The 23,438-nt window shown below is 42.7% G+C and overlaps 1 protein-coding gene across 1 annotated transcript in view; it reads left to right on the forward strand.

The window, feature by feature from the left end:
- Positions 1-1,072: 1,072 nt before the first annotated feature.
- The window catches only part of camk2a (calcium/calmodulin-dependent protein kinase II alpha), a 73,173-nt gene continuing 50,807 nt past the window's right edge, over positions 1,073-23,438 (forward strand). The window contains exons 1-2 of the mRNA XM_060935293.1: positions 1,073-1,454; positions 11,361-11,455. Coding sequence (XP_060791276.1) covers positions 1,393-1,454; positions 11,361-11,455 — 157 coding nt within the window. The 5' untranslated portion in view covers positions 1,073-1,392. The remainder of the gene's footprint in view (positions 1,455-11,360; positions 11,456-23,438) is intronic.

The raw sequence follows: 23,438 nt of genomic DNA on the forward strand, positions 1-23,438 counted from the left end.
TGCTGTATAAACTGCAGTGTCGCTGCCCTGCTGGTAAACTCCGCCCCTGGCTGCCCGCTGGACATTATTACACACCTGAACAGAACAGCTGGCTCTGAAAGATGAAGTTTCGAAGATTGTTTGTCAGAAACTTTATGATAAAAATGAAGCTGTTTCATCAGGAGCTGTGCATCCCTGTCACGTCCCCGTTTAGCCTCAGGCTAGCTAGCAGCTAACACTTTATATAAACTGAAAGTACTAGTCATCATGGGTCATCAGTGACCGGTTCACTGGTTAGTGGTTCGTGAAAGAAGGTGGAGCTCCACAGTGATCCTGCACTAAACACTCTCCTGATCTGATGGAGTCTGGGAGATGATCAGTGTGTAGTTGGTGAAGTTGGTGTGGGTCTGTAAACTGATCTCATGTGTTGAGGTTGGGTTTATCTGCAGCACTGTCTATATGTTTAACTTCACAGCATTCTGGCACACACACACACACACACACACACACACACACACACACACACACACACACACACACACACACATAGCAACCTGCATAGCAACCCATCAAACGTTCACTCCAGTGCAGTGAAAGAGGCGTCTAACCAGAATAACCAGCAGCACTACGCTGTTTAAATCAAAGACTAGTGCCTAATATCCAAATATATATAAACACTGAGTGTAGTGCAGACAGACAGACAGACAGACAGACAGACAGACAGACATTAGACACTGAACATTAGTGTGGAATGTAAAAGGAACTCTGTCTGTATCTCATTAGTGTTTTATTAGTGAAGATTCAGAATGAGATACATTACTGAGGTGTGTGCGTGTGTGTGTGTGTGTGTGTGTGTGTGTGTGTTGGGGGAATCATGTAAAGAACATACATCTAACAAAGATGAAGATCAAAAGGAAATCTGCTCACATCTAAAGAAAGTGTGTGTGTGTGTGTGTGTGTGTGTGTGTGTGTGTGTGTGTGTGTGTGTGTGTGTGTGTGTGCCTTTCCCCATTTGGATGTGCGATGGCTCGTTTATCCAAAGAAACGGATGAAGGAGGAGGTGGTGGAGGTGGAGGGATGCAGTTACCATGACAACGCCGCTGTGTATTCACTGAGAGATGTGATTGGACGAGACTGACAGAGCGGGTGAGCTGTATTAAAAAAAAAAAAACAGTGAAGAAAAAGCCTTGTAGATCAGGATCTCGTTTTCTTCTGTTCCAGAAACAGCAGGCTTCCCATCGGCATCCTCTTCCTCTGCACACATACACACGCGCACACACACACACACACACACACACCAGGGTCTCTCTCTCTCTCTCTCTCTCTCTCACACACACACACACACACACACACACACACACACACACACACACACACACACACACACACAGAATCAAATCACCTGGATCCAGCATGGCAACCATCACCTGCACTCGCTTCACAGAGGAGTACCAGCTCTACGAAGAACTGGGCAAGTAAGTCACATCTTTCCCTTTTATTCTCTCTCTCTCTCACACACACACACACACACACACACACACACACACACAAAGGTGTGTTTTTTTTTTTGCTTGATATGAATCTCAAATACAGAAACCTTTAAGCTGTGTTTGAAACTACTTTTAAATATAAAAAAATACTGTGTATACATTTAATATAAAGAACTCTGTGTGTGTGTGTGTGAAGTTGTCAGATAAATATATAAAAGTCAAAGATTGAGCATTTTAGTTGAAGTTGTGTCGTTTTTTTAAGCTGCACCTGAACAATTCTGTTGTGTTGTGAGTGATGTCATCATCCTTCCTGCTATAATCTACATGTGCTGTATACTGAACGCTGTGTTTATGTACTGAAATATGTATCTCGTCTCAATCCTGATGTGAAACAGGAGCGTGTGAATGAGAAACAGGAAAACGTGGTCACATTTGTAGCGTTTATTTTTAACCGAACGATCTGCAGCTACACAAAAATGATTCATGATTTTCACACGTAAATAAACGAGAAAATGTCTGACTGAATCCTGGAGCTCAGGTAATGTTCACACTTATTTCAGTTTAGAACTGGTTCCAATTTCAGTTTCCTGTGACGCTGAAACTCTGAACATTTTCCTCTCAGAAGTGTCGAGTTATTCACCGAACACCGTAAACACCGTAACGTGGATTAAAGGAACGAATCTGTTTCTCAGGCTGAGAATCTGAGTGTACAGAGTGAAGAGGGACGCTCCCTCTGTCCGCCATCACTAAACACACTGAGTACAAAGCCAGGGTTCGAACACAGTCAGTGTGGTCACTGTGGTGGAACCATCGAGAATCCTCAGCACCTGTAGTACCTTTAGTACCTTTAGTACCTGCAGTTACACTGATTTTTTTGTAAACTTTATTGAAGAAAACGTTCCTGTACAGAATCACTGTGAGATTAGAACTAAAGTGTGTCAGAGGGTCAGACAGAGATTCAGGAGCACATCAGTGGGAATTGAACTGAAATCAACTGTCACTGTGGCTATAGAGATTAGACAGGAATGAGGTTACCTTTGGGATAATCTGCGAAAGTAAGTGCACTGTTATTTGTCTGAAAAAAAAAAAGATACTAAACGGTATATCTCAGGGAATAGACTCTATTATGGGTCGCATCTTGAGTACTTTTAGTTTCCTGAGCAGGTGAATGTGGATTTGGTGGAAACGATCTGAAATAAAACAAGCTCATATACATCACCTACAGTGACGTCATAATGAGGAAAATATTCAGGATAAGCCGATTTATATTTTATTGTATATATTTAGTACAGATGAACTTTTTTGTTATTTTCCGAGAAGAGCATGTCCCCGAGCGTTTTATTCCCCTTACACAGCAGCAGTTCACCTACAGTTTTAAACTTTATTAATGAACAACGTGTCATAATTTTTATCCATTTATAGTTACATATAAGGTTATAGCAGCTACTGTATGCAGTAGTTAATTCCTGTTCTCATTTACATTAAAGCAGCGATAAACAGTCACTTGCTCACCAGCCTCTTTATTCCTCCAAGGCAGCGTGGGGTGTGGTATAACCCACTCAGAGGAAAGCGCTTCCTGATTGGTTAGTGTCGCTGTAACTGACAGGAGAGAGATCGACACCCAGCTGTGCTCTCTTGAGCTCCATCAGCATTCATCAGGATTCGAACTTGTGACCTCCAGATGATCATTTTTTCTGCTTTATCACAGTCATGTGGTGTTTGTTATTTATTAACATGAAGAAATTCCAAAACTTTGAGCATGCTCTGTTGTTCATTATAAACTGAAATACAAAATAAATTTGCTATTAGAGTCAAATTTAAAGTTATTGCAGTTGTGGGAGAAATCGGGACTGTCAGGACTCTCCACTCAGAATTCCGTCTGGCCCTCAGTTGGAATGCGATCATTTCACTCACATTCACACAGATTGGTACACCGCCCCCCTTCTGAGGTCCTATCCTTAGGCCACGCCTCCCAAAATTTAAAGGTGAAATTGTAGCAGGAAGTTGGAATTGATTCAGATGATTAAAGTCTGATTTTGATGATAAATTCAGTAAACACGGCTACTTTACAAAATCATCAATAAAAATAAATACAATTACAGAGCGTAATGATGTCATGATAAATGAGTAAACGAATATTTCATAAAGCTGTGTTTACTGGGAAGGTTTTAGGTGACGTCTGTTACTTCATCTGATCGACTGCGTTCAGGAGAAAGGGACGTGAAGCCACACTGTGGACTTTCATTAGCAGAGAAACTTTCGCTTTTGTTTTTTTCTGTGTTTGGAGTTTAATGAGATTCAGAAGAACGTGAACTCAGACTCATGATGCAGGAACGACGACTCGTGTGTAATTTACTGTTGCGAATCTTTAATGGTCGCATGTATTGAGGCTGAATTTAAAGGTTAAGGGGCGTTTCCCGAAAACCTTAAAGAAGGACATACAGTTTGTCATGTATGAGTTTGTTTTGTGAGATTTTCCCAAAAGCCTTCATTATCAGAAATAAACAGTTCTTTTTTAGAGACTCCACCCCAAACTGACTCTGACTCGACAACAAACTGAGTCTGACTCCACCCTGAAGTCTGACTCCACCTCCAAATTAAGTCTGGTGAAAAGTAACGAGTCGACAGTGAAACAATCGAGTATTTTGTGAATAAAATATGATCAGATTTAATCGATTATTTTACCAACGACTTCACTGCATTTGTTAAACAGGATTCAGGAAACTCATGAATTAATGAACATTTTTAACAGTTTTCAAAATTCAGGTTTTTAATAAGATTCACTTACAGAAGATTTCGGAGAAAATTCAGACAGGAGGAAATCGGACACCTCGCATTCTGGGTTGGGAATATTGTGGAATATTGTTTATTCTGGATAATACTGGAGATTCTGGAAAACATCAGTGCAAATGAGTCTAAGTCCATCCATCCATCCATCCATCCATCCATCCATTATCTGTAGCCGCTTTATCCTGTTCTACAGGGTCGCAGGCGAGCTGGATCCTATCCCAGCTGACTACGGGCGAAAGGCGGGGTTCACCCTGGACAAGTCGCCAGGTCATCACAGGGCTGACACATAGACACAGACAACCATTCACACTCACATTCACACCTACGCTCAATTTAGAGTCACCAGTTAACCTAACCTGCATGTCTTTGGACTGTGGGGGAAACCGGAGCACCCGGAGGAAACCCACGCGGACACGGGGAGAACATGCAAACTCCGCACAGAAAGGCCCTCGCCGGCCACGGGGCTCGAACCCGGACCTTCTTGCTGTGAGGCGACAGCGCTAACCACTACACCACCGTGCCGCCCCTAGAGGATATTCTGATATTTACTTTAAACTGAATATTCAACACTCAGCTCATTTAAATATCTCAGATTTCTCAGATAATCATCGCGCTTTCTTCTTTTCAGTCTAATGAATTCAGATTCTTTTATAAATTCTGTATTTATTGTTTTTTATTCACTCTTTGTTTCTTTGGTGATTTTGTTCCATTTATCTGATTTATCATATTAGTGTTGTTCAGTAGTTTTCATTCAGTTCTGAAATTTCTTATTATTATATTTTAATTTGCATATTTTACATCATTTTATTGTTCTTGTATTTTTAGGGCCATTATTTTGATGTTTTATAAGGCAGAAAAGTGACGGAGTATCTTATATAGATAGATAGATAGATAGATAGATAGATAGATAGATAGATAGATAGATAGATAGATAGATAGATAGATAGATAGATGTTCTTATTTAAATATAATCTTTTCTTTCAATAGCATTATATAATTATATAAATATATGATATCTATCTATCTATCTATCTATCTATCTATCTATCTATCTATCTATCTATCTATCTATCTATCTATCTATCTATCTATTATAGCTCAAAGGGAAACAATTTCAGAGCCGTGCGTCAGTTTGCTTTCTCACCCACACCGTACTGCATTAGTGAGATGTGTGTGTGTGTGTGTGTGTGTGTGTGTTCATTCGTTACAGGAGTTTGTGTAACACCTCCACACACACTGAGGCTTTAGACCCCGACTGGCCCTTTTCCCACTGCATGACTCCCACACACACTCCCTCACACACTCCACTCTGTTCACCGTGTGTGTGTGTGTGTGTGTGTGTGTATGTCTGTGTGTGTCTGTGGGCAATCAAAGCCAAGCTGCTTATATAATAGTGTTTGGAGGAGGCAGTTGAGCGCAGGCTGAGATATTTTGCACACAAGGACATGATACACATCGGCTCCAATTAACAATACACATAAATTAGCATTGTTTTAACAATAAACACTTTTTAAACACTGTTTTAAAAAATAAACGTTACAGCCGAGGGTCGGGACGTTGCTCAGTTGCGCGCACTGCAGGAGGGGAAACTTGCATTACTGTTGATTTTTTTCCTTCTGAGCAACATGTGAACAGATTGCTGGCTGTATAATTGGCCCCAAAATGGGAAGCGACTGACAAATTTACCTGCTGCCGGTGTCCATCTCACACACACACACACACACACACACACACACACACACACACACACACACACACACACACACACACACACACACACACACACACATCATTTCAGCATAAACAGGAGGTTATTATGTGACAGAATTTGAGCCAAGCTCAAAAAAAAACCCAACCCACCACCAACATCAAAAGCCCACCATGTTGGAAAATTGTCGTGTTTATCTCAAGTCTAAACACACTTTTTGTGATATAATGCACTTTTTTTTAAAGCTTTTAAGGAAACTAATAAAGCAGGAAGTGAGGAGGAAAATTGTATATTGCATCATCCCAAGACAGGAAGTGAGTAACGATTCGTTATTATGTCATCACAGTGCAGGAAGTGAGGTAACTCCTGAGCTTAAATTGAGTGATGATCGCCTTACGTAGCTTTCACATGCTGATATAACGTCCGCGTTCCGACAGTAAACTACATTTGTAAATGTACATAATTCTGTTTCATGAGTTGGACTTGCTGTTTTTTACTGATTTACTTTCATATTTTACTAAACTGCACATTCTGCTCCGGGGCGGCACGGTGGTGTAGTGGTTAGCGCTGTCGCCTCACAGCAAGAAGGTCCGGGTTCGAGCCCCGTGGCCGGCGAGGGCCTTTCTGTGTGGAGTTTGCATGTTCTCCCCGTGTCCGCGTGGGTTTCCTCCGGGTGCTCCGGTTTCCCCCACAGTCCAAAGACATGCAGGTTAGGTTAACTGGTGACTCTAAATTGAGCGTAGGTGTGAATGTGAGTGTGAATGGTTGTCTGTGTCTATGTGTCAGCCCTGTGATGACCTGGCGACTTGTCCAGGGTGAACCCCGCCTTTCACCCGTAGTCAGCTGGGATGGGCTCCAGCTTGCCTGCGACCCGGTAGAAGGATGAAGCGGCTACAGATAATGAGATGAGATGAGACATTCTGCTCCTGATCCAGACTTTTTTTAGTGTAATGTGGCGACATAATTTTCTTCCATAAATATTATATTTCTATATAAAAATGATATATCTTCTAAACACATGAAGTTTTTTTCCTTTTTGTTAACATTTTTGCTCAAAGAAAAAACACGATTTCCTTCATCAGTCCACATTTTATATTTTGATATAAAGTGATAAAGTGTTTGTGGTCCGGACGCCAGTGAAAAGCTCCGTCTCGGACGTGTCTACTGAAGAACAGTCGAGAAAATCAGAGGTGTGAAATACACTCACATGGTTTTAATAATCTGTGCCGAGTTTTCCAAAAGCATCACAACACAAAGATCATCGATAAATGATCGAGTGCGCAGCACACTGAACACTCTCTCTCTCCTGGTTAAGATGCTCTTAGTGTTGAGAGGCTTTTGGGAAACCCACCTGTGAAGGTGGAGCTCAGAAAACCCACTGAAGCAGCTGCGTAACTTGACTCTGAACACCAGGAACTTTCCTCACAGAAACACTGACGTACCTTTCAGCTCTGAAACATCCCTATGTGCTTTTCTTTTCTTTTTTCCATGTGAAGATAAACATTATATTCTTATCATGTAATGGAGAACGCTGCTGACCAACTGGGAGGCTTTTAATGATTTTTCTCCAGACTTACAGAAGCATCCAGAACATCAACATCTCCCTCAGATCTGATTACGAAGAAAAGACTAAAATCACACGTCTCATCACGACACATCAACCACCAAACAAATCTTTTATTCACGTCCGCCATTTTGAAAAACATCAAAAACATCACAACTACAATATTAAATATTCAATCAATGTTAGGGTTGGGTTTTTTTTTTTTAGAATTGTTATAAAGTGTAAAAGAGCCGTGTGTGTGTTTGAGACTCAACACAGCTGCTGTTTCTGAAGTTTAGACTCGATGTAAGGATGAGTGATGAAACTCTTTGAGGTCACTTCCTGATTTAGATTTGGATGTCTTGCCCTGCAGCAGTTATTAATTGGTGATTTCCGAATAAAGACCTCGCCCTGTTCGTCCTGCATGTTTATATTTAACACCTCATCTCTATTCATCCTGCATCTTACACACAAATGTGGGTTAAAGAATAAATTTCATCACGTCATTCATCAATATTTCAGCGTTTCCTGTCACGTCACCGACACATTTCATTTCTTTATAGATTTATTATGAATGAGTCGGACTGCAGAGCTTCTGTCATTTTATGCCAAAAAACCTGTAATATTTCTGTTTTATGATTAACACTGTAAATTTCTTTTTCCACACAAAACATTTAGATTTATTTTATTCATTTAGCATATTTTTGAGCCACAGCTTCGTCCTGTTATCACGAGCAGTCCATCACTCATCACCCTGTCCCTCACAGCTCATTCACGCTTCTGCAGGTCACTGGATCTCATTTACAGCAGTGAGAAGCTTAGAGACGTTAATAACAGTGTTATGAACCTTTACACTGAAATTACACGCCTCTCCTGACTTCATCAGAACAAAATAAGAAAATAACCAACAAACTGGGTTTGTTTTAAAAAGAATAATGTGGAAAGAAGTAGAGTGCTCTTCATTTTTTTGCTGTCAGGTGTAAATCCTCCAATCACAGGCCTCGTTCTTACGCTTTTTTGCATGTGGAGGTCTAACAGCTGGATTGGACCACATGACGTCTGCGATTATTTCATTTCCTCTGCAGTTACGGCGTGTTGATAGTCAGAGAGTACGCAGAACATCATTCCACATCTGGCTGCAGGAGAGATGGGAACTGTGATCATTCAGCAAATAATTCATTTTATAATTCAAAATAATGAATTCCACATTCACTGGATATGAGCAATCACGTGCTCTGATTGGCAACTCTACTACTAGGATATCAGTTTTTTATCCTTTTTATCCTTATTTTTAATTTCCCTGAGGGAACCCTCCCAAAGGGATCAATAAAGTTCTATTTAATCTAATCAGCTCATATACTGTGATTAGAGAAAAACAAAATGGCAGAGCGTGTTGCTGAACCAACCGAGGACAAAATAAAAACTCTACTCGAAAGCAAAACCACAAAAAATGCAAAAAAAGCAACAAAATATGGAATAAAAGTATTTGATGGTAAGAACATATCTTTTTTTTTATTTTTCAAGAATTATTATTATTGTATTTTTCACAAATTGCTCCTGTCATTTCACTGGTTTGTTTACATTCTAAGCAGAAATGATTTTGTCTGATGTTTGGTACAAAGTTCTTATTTATCTAATTTGCAAAAAATAAAAATGCTCTGTTTCTCAAAATCCAGTGAATGTGGAGAGAATAAAACAGTTATTCCACTCAATCTCACTGTACATGGATTATAGTCAGCTCATGTACGACTTGATTTCTTGGAATAACTGTTAAATAATAATATTTAATAACATATATTAAAACACACGTCTCTATTTAAAAAAAAAAAGATTTGACAAAAGTATATTTAATGAATAATTATTAAATAAAATAAAGAAAGAAAATCTGTTACCTGCTTGGATTTTATTCAGTTTGATTCCTTTGATTCATCACAATCACATGATTCATTTAAACGACTCTCAAAAATTTCTTGGTCAGCGAATCAAACTTCTGAAAAATCGACTCGTGTGTCAGTCAGATCTCCAGTCCGACGCACGCCGTATCGACACTTTCACACCTGTAACCTGTTTACGTATTTACAGTGTTTACATTTTTCTTCCTTCAGCTCATCTCCTTTTTATTCATGTTTAATGTGTAATAAAGATTTTTCTCAGCAGCTGAGAAACATTACTGTGAGTTTTACTGATTTACTAAACTGACCTGAGTTTCTCAAAAGCACTGCAGCACAAAGAGCATCGTTAAATGGTCGAGCAAGCAGCACAATGAACTCTCTCTCTCTCCTAGTTAAGATGCTCGTAGCATTAAGAGACTCTTGGGAAACCCAGCCCTTTACAGAGTTTAGATTATCGCACCGCAGGATTTCAGCAGCCTCTTCCAGCCCCCCCCCCCCCCCCCCCCCCCCCCCCACACACACACACACACACACACTTCAGAGCCTCTTATCAGGAAGAACTTTCCAGAAGAAGCGACTGAGCCGGAAAACATTATTTTTCACTTTAGTATTTAATGAGCTTTTATTATTTATTTTGCTTTAAAATTTACATAATTTTTAAGATTGTACTTTTATTTTTTTACAACTTTTTATTATATATTTTTTCAATATTTGATATTGTCATTATATTATTTTATTCTGTTATTACCCAATATTCTTAGGCTCTTGAAAGGGTTCTACTTTGGAAATCTTTCTGAGTAACTCTGCTGTAGGGTTCCTCAGAGGGCCTTCTGGAGAACTACAGTAATAAGGGTTCTAGAACTTTCTATTTCTAAGATTGTATACAATACCTTTAACCAGATAACAGCAACAATCATCTCAAATATTTTTGAGGGAATCTGAGATTCTGAAAATCTGAACTGAAGAAGTTTTGAATAACAGAAATGAAATTTATTCCCAGTTTAGCAGTAGGCAATGTTCTGGGTTCTGCAGGTTCTCATCAGAACTTCACACTCCACTGATTATTGCTAATTTACGAGAATTGTTTTGGGGGTGATGTGAAATAATAACTTCCAGTTTAATTTGCTTTACTTTGAAGAATGTTGGAGAAGGCCTTTTAACCTGAGAGACCCAAGATATTTTCCAATAAGGTTCTGAGGTAATGTAAAGAGATGTTCTCCTGGATTAAGATGTTTTGAACACTGAGGAAAAAAAAACACAGGAAGCTGAAGCCCATTCCACCATTGAAGAACCAGAACACTGAAGCACTGAGATTGCTCCTCAGAGAAGAACACATCAGGAAAGAACACTGAGGTGAAAGATTTGAGGTGGTGTGGAGTTCAAACCAGGAGATAAAGAGACAAGAGGGTTATATTAGATTCCTACTGCAACAGAAAGTCAGTGTAGTTCCTGAGCAGGGGAGTCTCCAACCTCAGGGTTCCTCTGTGCTCTTCTCTGGGCTCTGAGGCTGAACATCTGAGCTGGTGTGGAGTTCTGAACCAGGAGATGTAGATAAAGTGGTGCAGCTCAATGATGAGGGGTTTATATTTGATTCCTGATGCAACACGAAGTCAGTGGAGTTCCTCGGAGAACTTTAGGAAGATATGAAGCAGCAGCTTTCTGAAGGATGATGAAGGAGATGAAGGGAGCTGCAGGAGTCAAGTCTGTAGAACTTGTAGAAGAACCTGAAGCAGAATCTGTAGTTGAGTTTCTTTCCTCTGATGATGTGGAAAGCAAGTTTTCTGAAGCAAGTCAATCAATTATGTTTTGGGTCTCCAGACAGGAAGTGATGTCAGAAAAGAGTCTTTTGTGGCACTTTCTCTTCCACAGAGGATACAATTCTCTAATAAGTCTGATATAAAGTATGAAATGTTGAAAAATTATCAATTTTATTTCATTTTCTGTGTTTTATTTCACAGGGGAGCGTTTTCGGTGGTGCGCAGGTGTGTGAAAATCCTCTCAGGGCAGGAATATGCTGCGAAGATCATCAACACCAAGAAGCTCTCAGCCAGAGGTGGGCATGTTTCCATCCAGAAACACACACTTTATTCACGTCCTCCCTGTAGTGAACATGGTTAGCTTTGTGCTAATCAGCAGTTAGCGAGAGATTCACAGTAAGATGTAACCATGAGGACTGATCAGCAAATAATTAGAGGATGATGATGATGTGGTGCATGGAAGCTTTTTGCTACAGAACCTGTGTGCTAAGATCGCTAGCTGTGTAACTTAGCTAATGTCAGTAATGAACTGATGACGGTTGTCATGGTAATGCTGAATTATAATGAGACAGGTTTTAGTAAATGAGCGTGTAAATAGAGACTCTGAATATCACGAGCGTTTAGCTAATTTTAGTGATATTAGGAGGATATAAGCATAGGAGGACATGGGGGTGTTTCCTAATTTGCATATTTGTGTTTATTCATGCAAATGTATAGATCCTGGTAGGTTTAGTCAACTCTCGTGCATTAACATGTGACACAGATTAGTTATTAACATTTATTTTGTTTTACTTGAGATGGATTGTGATTGTTGTGCTGTGTATGTGTGTGTGTGTGTGTGTGTGTGTGTGTGTTTGTCTCTCTCTCTCTGTCTGTCTCTCTCTCCTTGTGTGTGTGTGTGTGTGTCTCTCTCTCTCTCTGTTTGTGTCTGTCTCTCTCTCTGTGTTTGTCTTTCTCTCTCTGTCTCTCTGTGTGTGTGTGTGTGTGTGTGTGTGTGTGTGTGTGTGTGTGTGTGTCTCTCTCTCTCTCTCTGTGTCTCTCTCTCTGTCTCTCTCTCTCTCTGTGTGTGTGTGTTTCTCTCTCTCTCTCTCTCTGTGTCTCTCTCTCTCTCTCTCTGTCTCTCTCTCTCTCTCTGTGTCTCTCTGTGTCTCTCTCTGTGTGTGTATGTGTGTGTGTGTGTGTGTGTGTGTGTGAGAAGCGGGGGTGTCTTCTCTCTCTCTATGAGTTTTGCAGTAATGTGGTGTTTTGTTGGAAAGGCAAGGTGAAATACACTAGAGGCGTTCCACTTCTCCTCATCTCACACCTCCTACACACTCTCGGCCAGCAAAGCATGGATATCTCTCTGAACGATACAGCACACACACACACACACAGTGCTTCCATACACAATGCCTGTGCTGCGGTGAATATTTCCTGCTAAACTAAAGCCGGGTGCCATTTCTTTTACAACCCCGATTCCAAAAAAGTTGGGACAAAGTACAAATTGTAAATAAAAACGGAATGCAATGATGTGGAAGTTTCAAAATTCCATATTTTATTCAGAATAGAACATAGATGACATATCAAATGTTTAAACTGAGAAAATGTATCATTTAAAGAGAAAAATTAGGTGATTTTAAATTTCATGACAACAACACATCTCAAAAAAGTTGGGACAAGGCCATGTTTCCCACTGTGAGACATCCCCTTTTCTCTTTACAACAGTCTGTAAACGTCTGGGGACTGAGGAGACAAGTTGCTCAAGTTTAGGGAGAGGAATGTTAACCCATTCTTGTCTAATGTAGGATTCTAGTTGCTCAACTGTCTTAGGTCTTTTTTATCGTATCTTCCGTTTTATGATGCGCCAAATGTTTTCTATGGGTGAAAGATCTGGACTGCAGGCTGGCCAGTTCAGTACCCGGACCCTTCTTCTACGCAGCCATGATGCTGTAATTGATGCAGTATGTGGTTTGGCATTGTCATGTTGGAAAATGCAAGGTCTTCCCTGAAAGAGACGTCATCTGGATGGGAGCATATGTTGCTCTAGAACCTGGATAGACCTTTCAGCATTGATGGTGTCTTTCCAGATGTGTAAGCTGCCCATGCCACACGCACTAATGCAACCCCATACCATCAGAGATGCAGGCTTCTGAACTGAGCGCTGATAACAACTTGGGTCGTCCTTCTCCTCTTTAGTCTGAATGACACGGCGTCCCTGATTTCCATAAAGAACTTCAAATTTTGATTCGTCTGACCACAGAACAGTTTTCCACTTTGCCACAGTCCATTTTAAATGAGCCTTGGCCCAGAGAAGACGTCTGCGCTTCTGGATCATGTTTAGATACGGCTTCTTCTTTGAACTATAGAGTTTTAGCTGGCGACGGCGGATGGCACGGTGAATTGTGTTCACAGATAATGTTCTCTGGAAATATTCCTGAGCCCATTTTGTGATTTCCAATACAGAAGCATGCCTGTATGTGATGCAGTGCTGTCTAAGGGCCCGAAGATCACGGGCACCCAGTATGGTTTTCCGGCCTTGACCCTTACGCACAGAGATTCTTCCAGATTCTCTGAATCTTTTGATGATATTATGCACTGTAGATGATGATATGTTCAAACTCTTTGCAATTTTACACTGTCGAACTCCTTTCTGATATTGCTCCACTATTTGTCGGCGCAGAATTAGGGGGATTGGTGATCCTCTTCCCATCTTTGCTTCTGAGAGCCGCTGCCACTCCAAGATGCTCTTTTTATACCCAGTCATGTTAATGACCTATTGCCAATTGACCTAATGAGTTGCAGTTTGGTCCTCCAGCTGTTCCTTTTTGTACCTTTAACTTTTCCAGCCTCTTATTGCCCCTGTCCCAATTTTTTTGAGATGTGTTGCTGTCATGAAATTTCAAATGAGCCAATATTTGGCATGAAATTTCAAAATGTCTCACTTTCGACATTTGATATGTTGTCTATGTTCTATTGTGAATACAATATCAGTTTTTGAGATTTGTAAATTATTGCATTCCATTTTTATTTACAATTTGTACTTTGTCCCAACTTTTTTGGAATCGGGGTTGTATCATATTGTTAATACTGGAGCTTTCCCATTGCTTCTCCATTCTCTGTTTGCGTGATGCTTAACTGGCGGCTATAAACTTCCATTACATGTTCACGACGCTAGCGTGATGTGTTGATGTTCCATATTTCTGCACATCCCCAGGGGTTTTATTCCTCTGACACCACAGCGAGTTTTTCACATCTCACCTGCAGCCTCGCGCCGAGCCCCAGCCACGCTGATGTTCAACAGCAGCACAACCTCCAGCGCCATATTACAGTTACACCACAGCTCTATAAACACTAACATTTATATCTTACCAGTCATTACACACAGTTTTTCATCTGTTTATTATCTAATCTGTGAAGAAGCTGCTGTTGCTAAAGAAACAATACTGTATTATAACGAGTGTGTTAATATAAACCTGCTGCACTATGGTCAGAGCTGCTGTTATAGAGAATTAATCAACACCTTCTGACCAATCAGAGTCCAGAACTCAGCAGCAGCAGCGTTGAATCTTTATCCTTTCTCTTTCATTTTTGTTTCTTTGTTTTTTTGTTTTGCTTTCACACTTTCTTTCTTTCTTTCTTTCTAAACTGAGATTGATCTGCTGTCTGTTCTTTATCCTCTCATTCCTCCTCCATCTCTAAAGGAAGTGGAGGTTTTAGATGGAAGCGTGCTTTGAGTCGTTGCAGGTCGTTTCAGGACACACTCCTGCATTTCCCTGTCGTTTTTCTCTGCGCTAATGGATGGTGTGGTCTGCTGAGATTTTTACTCTCTCGCCCGCAGGGGGAAACGAACACATCACACTTCTTCAGGAGGCTCATTATCTCTTTGTATCACATCATAGCTTTCAGAAACCGTCCACCATTCCTCTGCAGGAAGTGATGAGGAGAGGCGTCACAGACACACCTCATGCAGTCTGATTATTATCAGATCATAATCAGATTAAATGCTGTAGATTTGTGCTTCATGTCGCCGAAAAGCAGCTGTGGTTTGTGAACGATGATTCTGTGTGATATTTTCAGAATCTATTCGAATAAATCCTGCTGTCAGAGTGGGACGTGTTCGAGAAGATCTGCGTCTCTCTGGCGTGATGTAAAGATCAATTTTCTTTCCGATATAAAAGAGTTTCAGTCACAGTCACTTCCTTCACAGTGATTAAATTAAATAATTATAGAAGTGAAAATTTTATCAGTGTTTAGTCTCTGATACTGTTCATTATTTTTGTAAAAGCTCTGTGTGTGTGTGTGTGTGTGTGTGTGTGTGTACAGTACAGCTGTTGTTGGTCTGGTTTTCACTGTTGATGCCAGTCCATCTGCTGCTTTGGCAAAGTGTGTGTGTGTGTGTGTGTGCGTGCGTGTGTGCGTGTGTGTGTGTGTGTGGGTAGCAGGGGAAAAAATCTGATAATTTAAGAGAAATATACTGAAATGGAGGAATATTTTCATTAATTTTTATATTTACTGTAAAATGGCCTCCAGCTTGTTGCTGCTGTGTGGAATCTGTGGAGATTTGACTCCGAACTGAAGTTTTATTTTATAATAATATATTATAATAAAGTATGATAATAGATTAATATGTTATAATTTGTTAATATGAACTGATCAGCTCTTCTCCATGTTCCGGAGTGTCAGCGCTTCAGAAAGGGGACGGTCCATTCTGGAGGCATTCAGAAAAAAACCCAGACGTATTTGTGTCACATGACTTGGGACATGGTTCAGGTTTTACTCCGGAAATCAGTCAGCAAGCCAAACTCATGTTTACTGTCATTGGTGGTGTTAAAATATTTAACTATGGGTTAAAACACCCCCTCGTCACCACGCCCATCACCCCCATCAACACTCCCCCATCACCAACCCCATCACCACCCCCTCAACATTATCAACCCCATCACCACTCCCCCATCACCACCCCCACATCACCAACCACATCACCACTCCCCCATCATCACCCACATCACCACTCCCCCATCACCAACCCCATCACCACCCCCTCAACATTATCAACCCCATCACCACTCCCCCATCACCACCCCCACATCACCAACCACATCACCACTCCCCTATCATCACCCACATCACCACTCCCCCATCACCAACCCCATCACCACTCCCACATCACCAACCCCATCACCACCCCCTCAACATTATCAACCCCATCACCACTCCCCCATCACCATCCCCACATCACCAACCACATCACCACTCCCCCATCATCACCCACATCACCACTCCCCCATCACCAACCCCATCACCACTCCCCCATCACCAACCCCATCACCACCCCCTCAACATTATCAACCCCATCACCACTCCCCCATCATCACCCACATCACCACTCCCCCATCACCAACCCCATCACCACTCCCCCATCACCAACCCCATCACCACCCCCTCAACATTATCAACCCCATCACCACTCCCCCATCACCACTCCCCCATCACCAACCCCATCACCACCCCCTCAACATTATCAACCCCATCACCACTCCCCCATCACCACTCCCCCATCATCACCCACATCACCACTCCCCCATCATCACCCCCATCACCACTCCCCCATCACCAACCCCATCACCACCCCCTCAACATTATCAACCCCATCACCACTCCCCCATCACCACCCCCACATCACCAACCACATCACCACTCCCCCATCATCACCCACATCACCACTCCCCCATCACCAACCCCATCACCACCCCCTCAACATTATCAACCCCATCACCACTCCCCCATCACCACCCCCACATCACCAACCACATCACCACTCCCCCATCATCACCCACATCACCACTCCCCCATCACCCCCATCACCCCCATCACCACTCCCCCATCACCAACCCCATCACCACCCCCTCAACATTATCAACCCCATCACCACTCCCCCATCACCACCCCCACATCACCAACCACATCACCACTCCCCCATCATCACCCACATCACCACTCCCCCATCACCACTCCCCCATCATCACCCACATCACCACTCCCCCATCACCAACCCCATCACCACTCCCACATCACCAACCCCATCACCACCCCCTCAACATTATCAACCCCATCACCACTCCCCCATCACCACCCCCACATCACCAACCACATCACCACTCCCCCATCATCACCCACATCACCACTCCCCCATCACCAACCCCATCACCACTCCCCCATCACCACCCCCTCAACATTATCAACCCCATCACCACTCCCCCATCACCACCCCCACATCACCAACCACATCACCACTCCCCCATCATCACCCACATCACCACTCCCCCATCACCCCCATCACCACTCCCCCATCACCAACCCCATCACCACCCCCTCAACATTATCAACCCCATCACCACTCCCCCAACACCACCCCCACATCACCAACCACATCACCACTCCCCCATCATCACCCACATCACCACTCCCCCATCACCAACCCCATCACCACTCCCACATCACCAACCCCATCACCACCCCCACATCACCAACCACATCACCACTCCCCCATCATCACCCACATCACCACTCCCACATCACCAACCCCATCACCACTCCCACATCACCAACCCCATCACCACCCCCTCAACATTATCAACCCCATCACCACTCCCCCATCACCACCCCCACATCACCAACCACATCACCACTCCCCCATCATCACCCACATCACCACTCCCCCATCACCAACCCCATCACCACTCCCCCATCACCAACCCCATCACCACCCCCTCAACATTATCAACCCCATCACCACTCCCCCATCACCACCCCCACATCACCAACCACATCACCACTCCCCCATCATCACCCACATCACCACTCCCCCATCACCAACCCCATCACCACTCCCACATCACCAACCCCATCACCACCCCCACATCACCAACCACATCACCACTCCCCCATCATCACCCACATCACCACTCCCCCATCACCAACCCCATCACCACTCCCCCATCACCAACCCCATCACCACCCCCTCAACATTATCAACCCCATCACCACTCCCACATCACCAACCACATCACCACTCCCCCATCATCACCCACATCACCACTCCCCCATCATCACCCCCATCACCACTCCCCCATCACCAACCCCATCACCACCCCCTCAACATTATCAACCCCATCACCACTCCCCCATCACCACCCCCACATCACCAACCACATCACCACTCCCCCATCACCAACCCCATCACCACTCCCCCATCACCAACCCCATCACCAACCCCATCACCACCCCCTCAACATTATCAACCCCATCACCACTCCCCCATCACCACCCCCACATCACCAACCACATCACCACTCCCCCATCACCAATCCCATCACCAACCCCTCCATCACCACCCCCTCATCACCACCCCTCCAACACCACCCCATCACCACCCCTCCAACACCACCCCATCACCAACCCCATCACCAACCGCATCACCACCCCCTCATCACCACCCCCACATCACCACCCCTCCAACACCACCCCATCACCACCCCTTCATCACCACCCCCACATTACCACCCCTCCATCACCACCCCATCACCACTCCCTCATCACCACCCCATCAACATATAAACATAAACCATTAAATAAAATAAGTATAGTAATATTAAGAGAAAAAATAAACAAAGGAAAAATATATATAATTTATGCACCTCCCCATCAAAACCTGATCCTGTCCCAGTAAGGCTTCACTCTCTGGAACAACTTTCATCTATAAACTCTGATAAACTGCACGTTAAAGCCTGATATTTTTCAGTGTTTGATCTGGATGTTACAACCCCGATTCCAAAAAAGTTGGGACAAAGTACAAATTGTAAATAAAAACGGAATGCAATGATGTGGAAGTTTCAAAATGCCATATTTTATTCAGAATAGAACATAGATGACATATCAAATGTTTAAACTGAGAAAATGTATCATTTAAAGAGAAAAATTAGGTGATTTTAAATTTCATGACAACAACACATCTCAAAAAAGTTGGGACAAGGCCATGTTGAGACATCCCCTTTTCTCTTTACAACAGTCTGTAAACGTCTGGGGACTGAGGAGACAAGTTGCTCAAGTTTAGGGATAGGAATGTTAACCCATTCTTGTCTAATGTAGGATTCTAGTTGCTCAACTGTCTTAGGTCTTTTTTGTCGTATCTTCCGTTTTATGATGCGCCAAATGTTTTCTATGGGTGAAAGATCTGGACTGCAGGCTGGCCAGTTCAGTACCTGGACCCTTCTTCTACACAGCCATGATGCTGTAATTGATGCAGTATGTGGTTTGGCATTGTCATGTTGGAAAACGCAAGGTCTTCCCTGAAAGAGACGTCATCTGGATGGGAGCATATGTTGCTCTAGAACCTGGATATACCTTTCAGCATTGATGGTGTCTTTCCAGATGTGTAAGCTGCCCATGCCACACGCACTAATGCAACCCCATACCATCAGAGATGCAGGCTTCTGAACTGAGCACTGGTAACAACTCGGGTCGTCCTTCTCCTCTTTAGTCCGAATGACACGGCGTCCCTGATTTCCATAAAGAACTTCAAATTTTGATTCGTCTGACCACAGAACAGTTTTCCACTTTGCCACAGTCCATTTTAAATGAGCCTTGGCCCAGAGAAGACGTCTGCGCTTCTGGATCATGTTTAGATACGGCTTCTTCTTTGAACTATAGAGTTTTAGCTGGCGACGGCGGATGGCACGGTGAATTGTGTTCACAGATAATGTTCTCTGGAAATATTCCTGAGCCCATTTTGTGATTTCCAATACAGAAGCATGCCTGTATGTGATGCAGTGCCGTCTAAGGGCCCGAAGATCACGGGCACCCAGTATGGTTTTCCAGCCTTGACCCTTACGCACAGAGATTCTTCCAGATTCTCTGAATCTTTTGATGATATTATGCACTGTAGATGATGATATGTTCAAACTCTTTGCAATTTTACACTGTCGAACTCCTTTCTGATATTGCTCCACTATTTGTCGGTGCAGAATTAGGGGGATTGGTGATCCTCTTCCCATCTTTACTTCTGAGAGCCGCTGCCACTCCAAGATGCTCTTTTTATACCCAGTCATGTTAATGACCTATTGCCAATTGACTTAATGAGTTGCAATTTGGTCCTCCAGCTGTTCCTTTTTTGTACCTTTAACTTTTCCAGCCTCTTATTGCCCCTGTCCCAATTTTTTGAGATGTGTTGCTGTCATGAAATTTCAAAATGTCTCACTTTCGACATTTGATATGTTGTCTATGTTCTATTGTGAATACAATATCAGTTTTTGAGATTTGTAAATTATTGCATTCCGTTTTTATTTACAATTTGTACTTTGTCCCAACTTTTTTGGAATCGGGGTTGTATTTATTACGTGAGTGTGACATCGGGTTCTGTGTTTGTGGTTCTTCTGAGACAGTAATTAATCATTACTGTAATTAGGAGTCTCGCTCTTTAACTTCAGCCATGAGGAGCAGTCTACAGTGTGTGTGTGTGTGTGTGTGTGTATACTCACAGACAGCATCCTGCTGTGTTGTGACTCACGCTGAATGGAGCTCAGAACATCATGCTGACTTTATACAAATCCTCAGCACTTCCTTATCTCCTTCTTACTTCATGTCCAGACTGATGCATCACTCCTGATGAACTTCCTGCCCCTTCTCCGTGACTCCTCTGGCCCTTCATTGGCCACACCCACTGCTAGCACTGTTAGCACAAGGCTCGTTTCTTCCTATAGCAGGTGTTTTGGAGTGTAGTGTGTGTACAGCAAACTGAAAACAAACTTTAGTGAAGTCATAAAGTTTGTTTCTTTCCAGCTGTGTTCAAAAGCTAATATAACGTCACAGCTGGACAGGATGCTAACTCTCATAGAACAATAATGACATTACAGTTAGTCAAGTCAAGTCAACTTTAATGTCAAATATGCTCTACATGCTCGACATACAGCACAGATGAAATTTCAGTCCTCTCTGACCCACAGAGCAAACAGGCAATGCAATAAATACAAATAGAATAATTGAAAAAAACAATATAAACAGTATAGACACTCTAGATAGGAACTAGACGTAGACTAAACACACACACACACACACACACACACACACACACGTAAATTGGTGCAAATAAACAAACAGTCAATGGCACTTGAGGTAAAGCAGGTAAACATGAAATAAGCAGAATAAACAAACTAGCAGCTGTTAAGGTGAGGTAGTGCGGAATAGTGCAAATGAGCGAGGTAAAGTGAGATGTGCGGCCCCTGAGTTCAGTGTGTTAATGAACGATGAGGTGTGTGTGTGTGTGTGTGTGTGTGTGTGTGTGTGTGTGTGTTGGGGGGGAACTGTGAGGATGACATGTCAGATGCTGGAGGGGGGGCGGGGGGGAGTGCGGGCAGAATCTGTGGCAGGGGGCGGAGGGGGGCGGAGGGGCAGAACAGGGAGGGAGTTGAGCCTCCTGACCGCCTGGTGAAAGAAACTGTTCTTGATCCTGCTGGTTTTGGCCCGGAGACTCTAGATTTTCTAATAATTTCACAACAATAATGATGGCACAATCTTGTCATTTCATTACACCAATGGCATCACGTTTATAATATCAAATACTTTTTTATTTTTCCAACATGAATGACATCACTACTAGGATTTCTACTTGTTTTATTTATAATACTGTTAATATTACAGTAAGAACTGACATCAATAAGGATAATGACATCACTGTTATAAATTATTAGAGAGCTGGGTGTGTGTTGAAGCCCTGATTAAAGACCTGATCATTCCATCTAGAACACAACAAACATCTCATCCAACCTCATCATCTTTTACTGACATTTAGCTAATCAGCACAATGTTTTTGTTTTGTGTGTGCTAATTAGCATCCTGAAGCCATAAGTAGCCTCTCAAATGTGTATGAGGAATAAATGAAGTGAGACAGTAGAGGAGTGATGATGAAGATGTTGATGATGATGTTGATGACGATGATGTTGATGATGATGATATTACTATGGGTGGTACCACAGATAAACCATAAAGAAGGCTGTGGATGTTCTTCCTTGGCCAGCCTTTGGACTGCTCATGTTCATAAATACCTGGTTCCACAGCTGCACTCTGACTCTCCATCACACAGTTACAGAAGGGAGTTATTTATAATCACGCTGTCTGTTATCACCCAGATGAGGATGGGTTCCCTCTTGAGTCGGGTTCCTCTGAAGGTTTCTTCCTCGTGTCGTCTAAGGGAGTTTTTCCTTGACACCATCACCTCTGTCTTCCTCATTAGGGATAAATTTATTAATTAAAAATTTATATCCAGAATTTATATATTTCTGAAAAGCTGCACTGTAACAGTGTCCATTATTAAAAGCACGGTATGAATAAAGCTGAATTAGATGATGATGATGATGATGAAGCAAGATTATTTGGAGCTCAGAGTGAGATGAAGACATGAGCAGATGGAACAGACGCCTAAACCATGACAGTGAACCTGAAACACACGCCCCTTCATGTGGACCACGCTGTGTCTCCGTGCTATCAGCTTTTGGATTTGTAGAGTGGAAATAATGAGGAGGGTAAATCGATAATCTCACGACTGCTTCAGGAGGAGATAAAATAACGAGAACATTACAGCAAGAACTCAGCAGCGCTTTAAATCCCCTGAGAGTTTTATTTATTTCTCTTTATTTCTCTCTCCCAGCCTCTGCACATCGTCTGTCACTGAAACAGAATATTTGTGGTTGATTTTATGTTGTACGAGGCATAAAACTTTATTCAGGAGATTCAGAATCTGAGTCATGTCTCAATGAATGATTTGTGTCGAGAAATAAACTTTTATACAGCTATTAAAGACAGGGGCACAGATAGGATTTTTGAACTGGGGGGGACTGAGCTGTCAGCAAATGATTCCATTTTGTGTACTTACTTAAGATCCCCGTCAATTATGATGATGGGGGACCCGTAGCCCTGTGGTGCCTCCTTATTCGTCGCTCTGCGGCTCATTCTCTGAGCCTAAGCTCGCAGGTTTCCGACCCAGAATGGAGGGCACACCTCCACAGGCAGCGGTCCTGGGCGTCTTCATACCAAGTCTTCAAATCCATTTGGAAGGCGCGAAGGTCTTCTTTAATGCAGTCCTTCCAGCGCTTGCGAGGGCGTCCCCTGTCGCGTTTACCAAGCTTCAGCTCGCTGAATAGAAGTTGCTTAGGAATCCTGGAGTTGTCCATTCGGGATACATGGCCAAGCCATCGAAGTCTGCTACTACGGATCATGCTTTCAATGGAAGAGCAGTTGGCACTCTCA

Source organism: Neoarius graeffei, chromosome 12 (assembly GCF_027579695.1).
Source record: "Neoarius graeffei isolate fNeoGra1 chromosome 12, fNeoGra1.pri, whole genome shotgun sequence".
In the NCBI taxonomy this organism is placed as follows: Eukaryota; Metazoa; Chordata; class Actinopteri; order Siluriformes; family Ariidae; genus Neoarius; species Neoarius graeffei.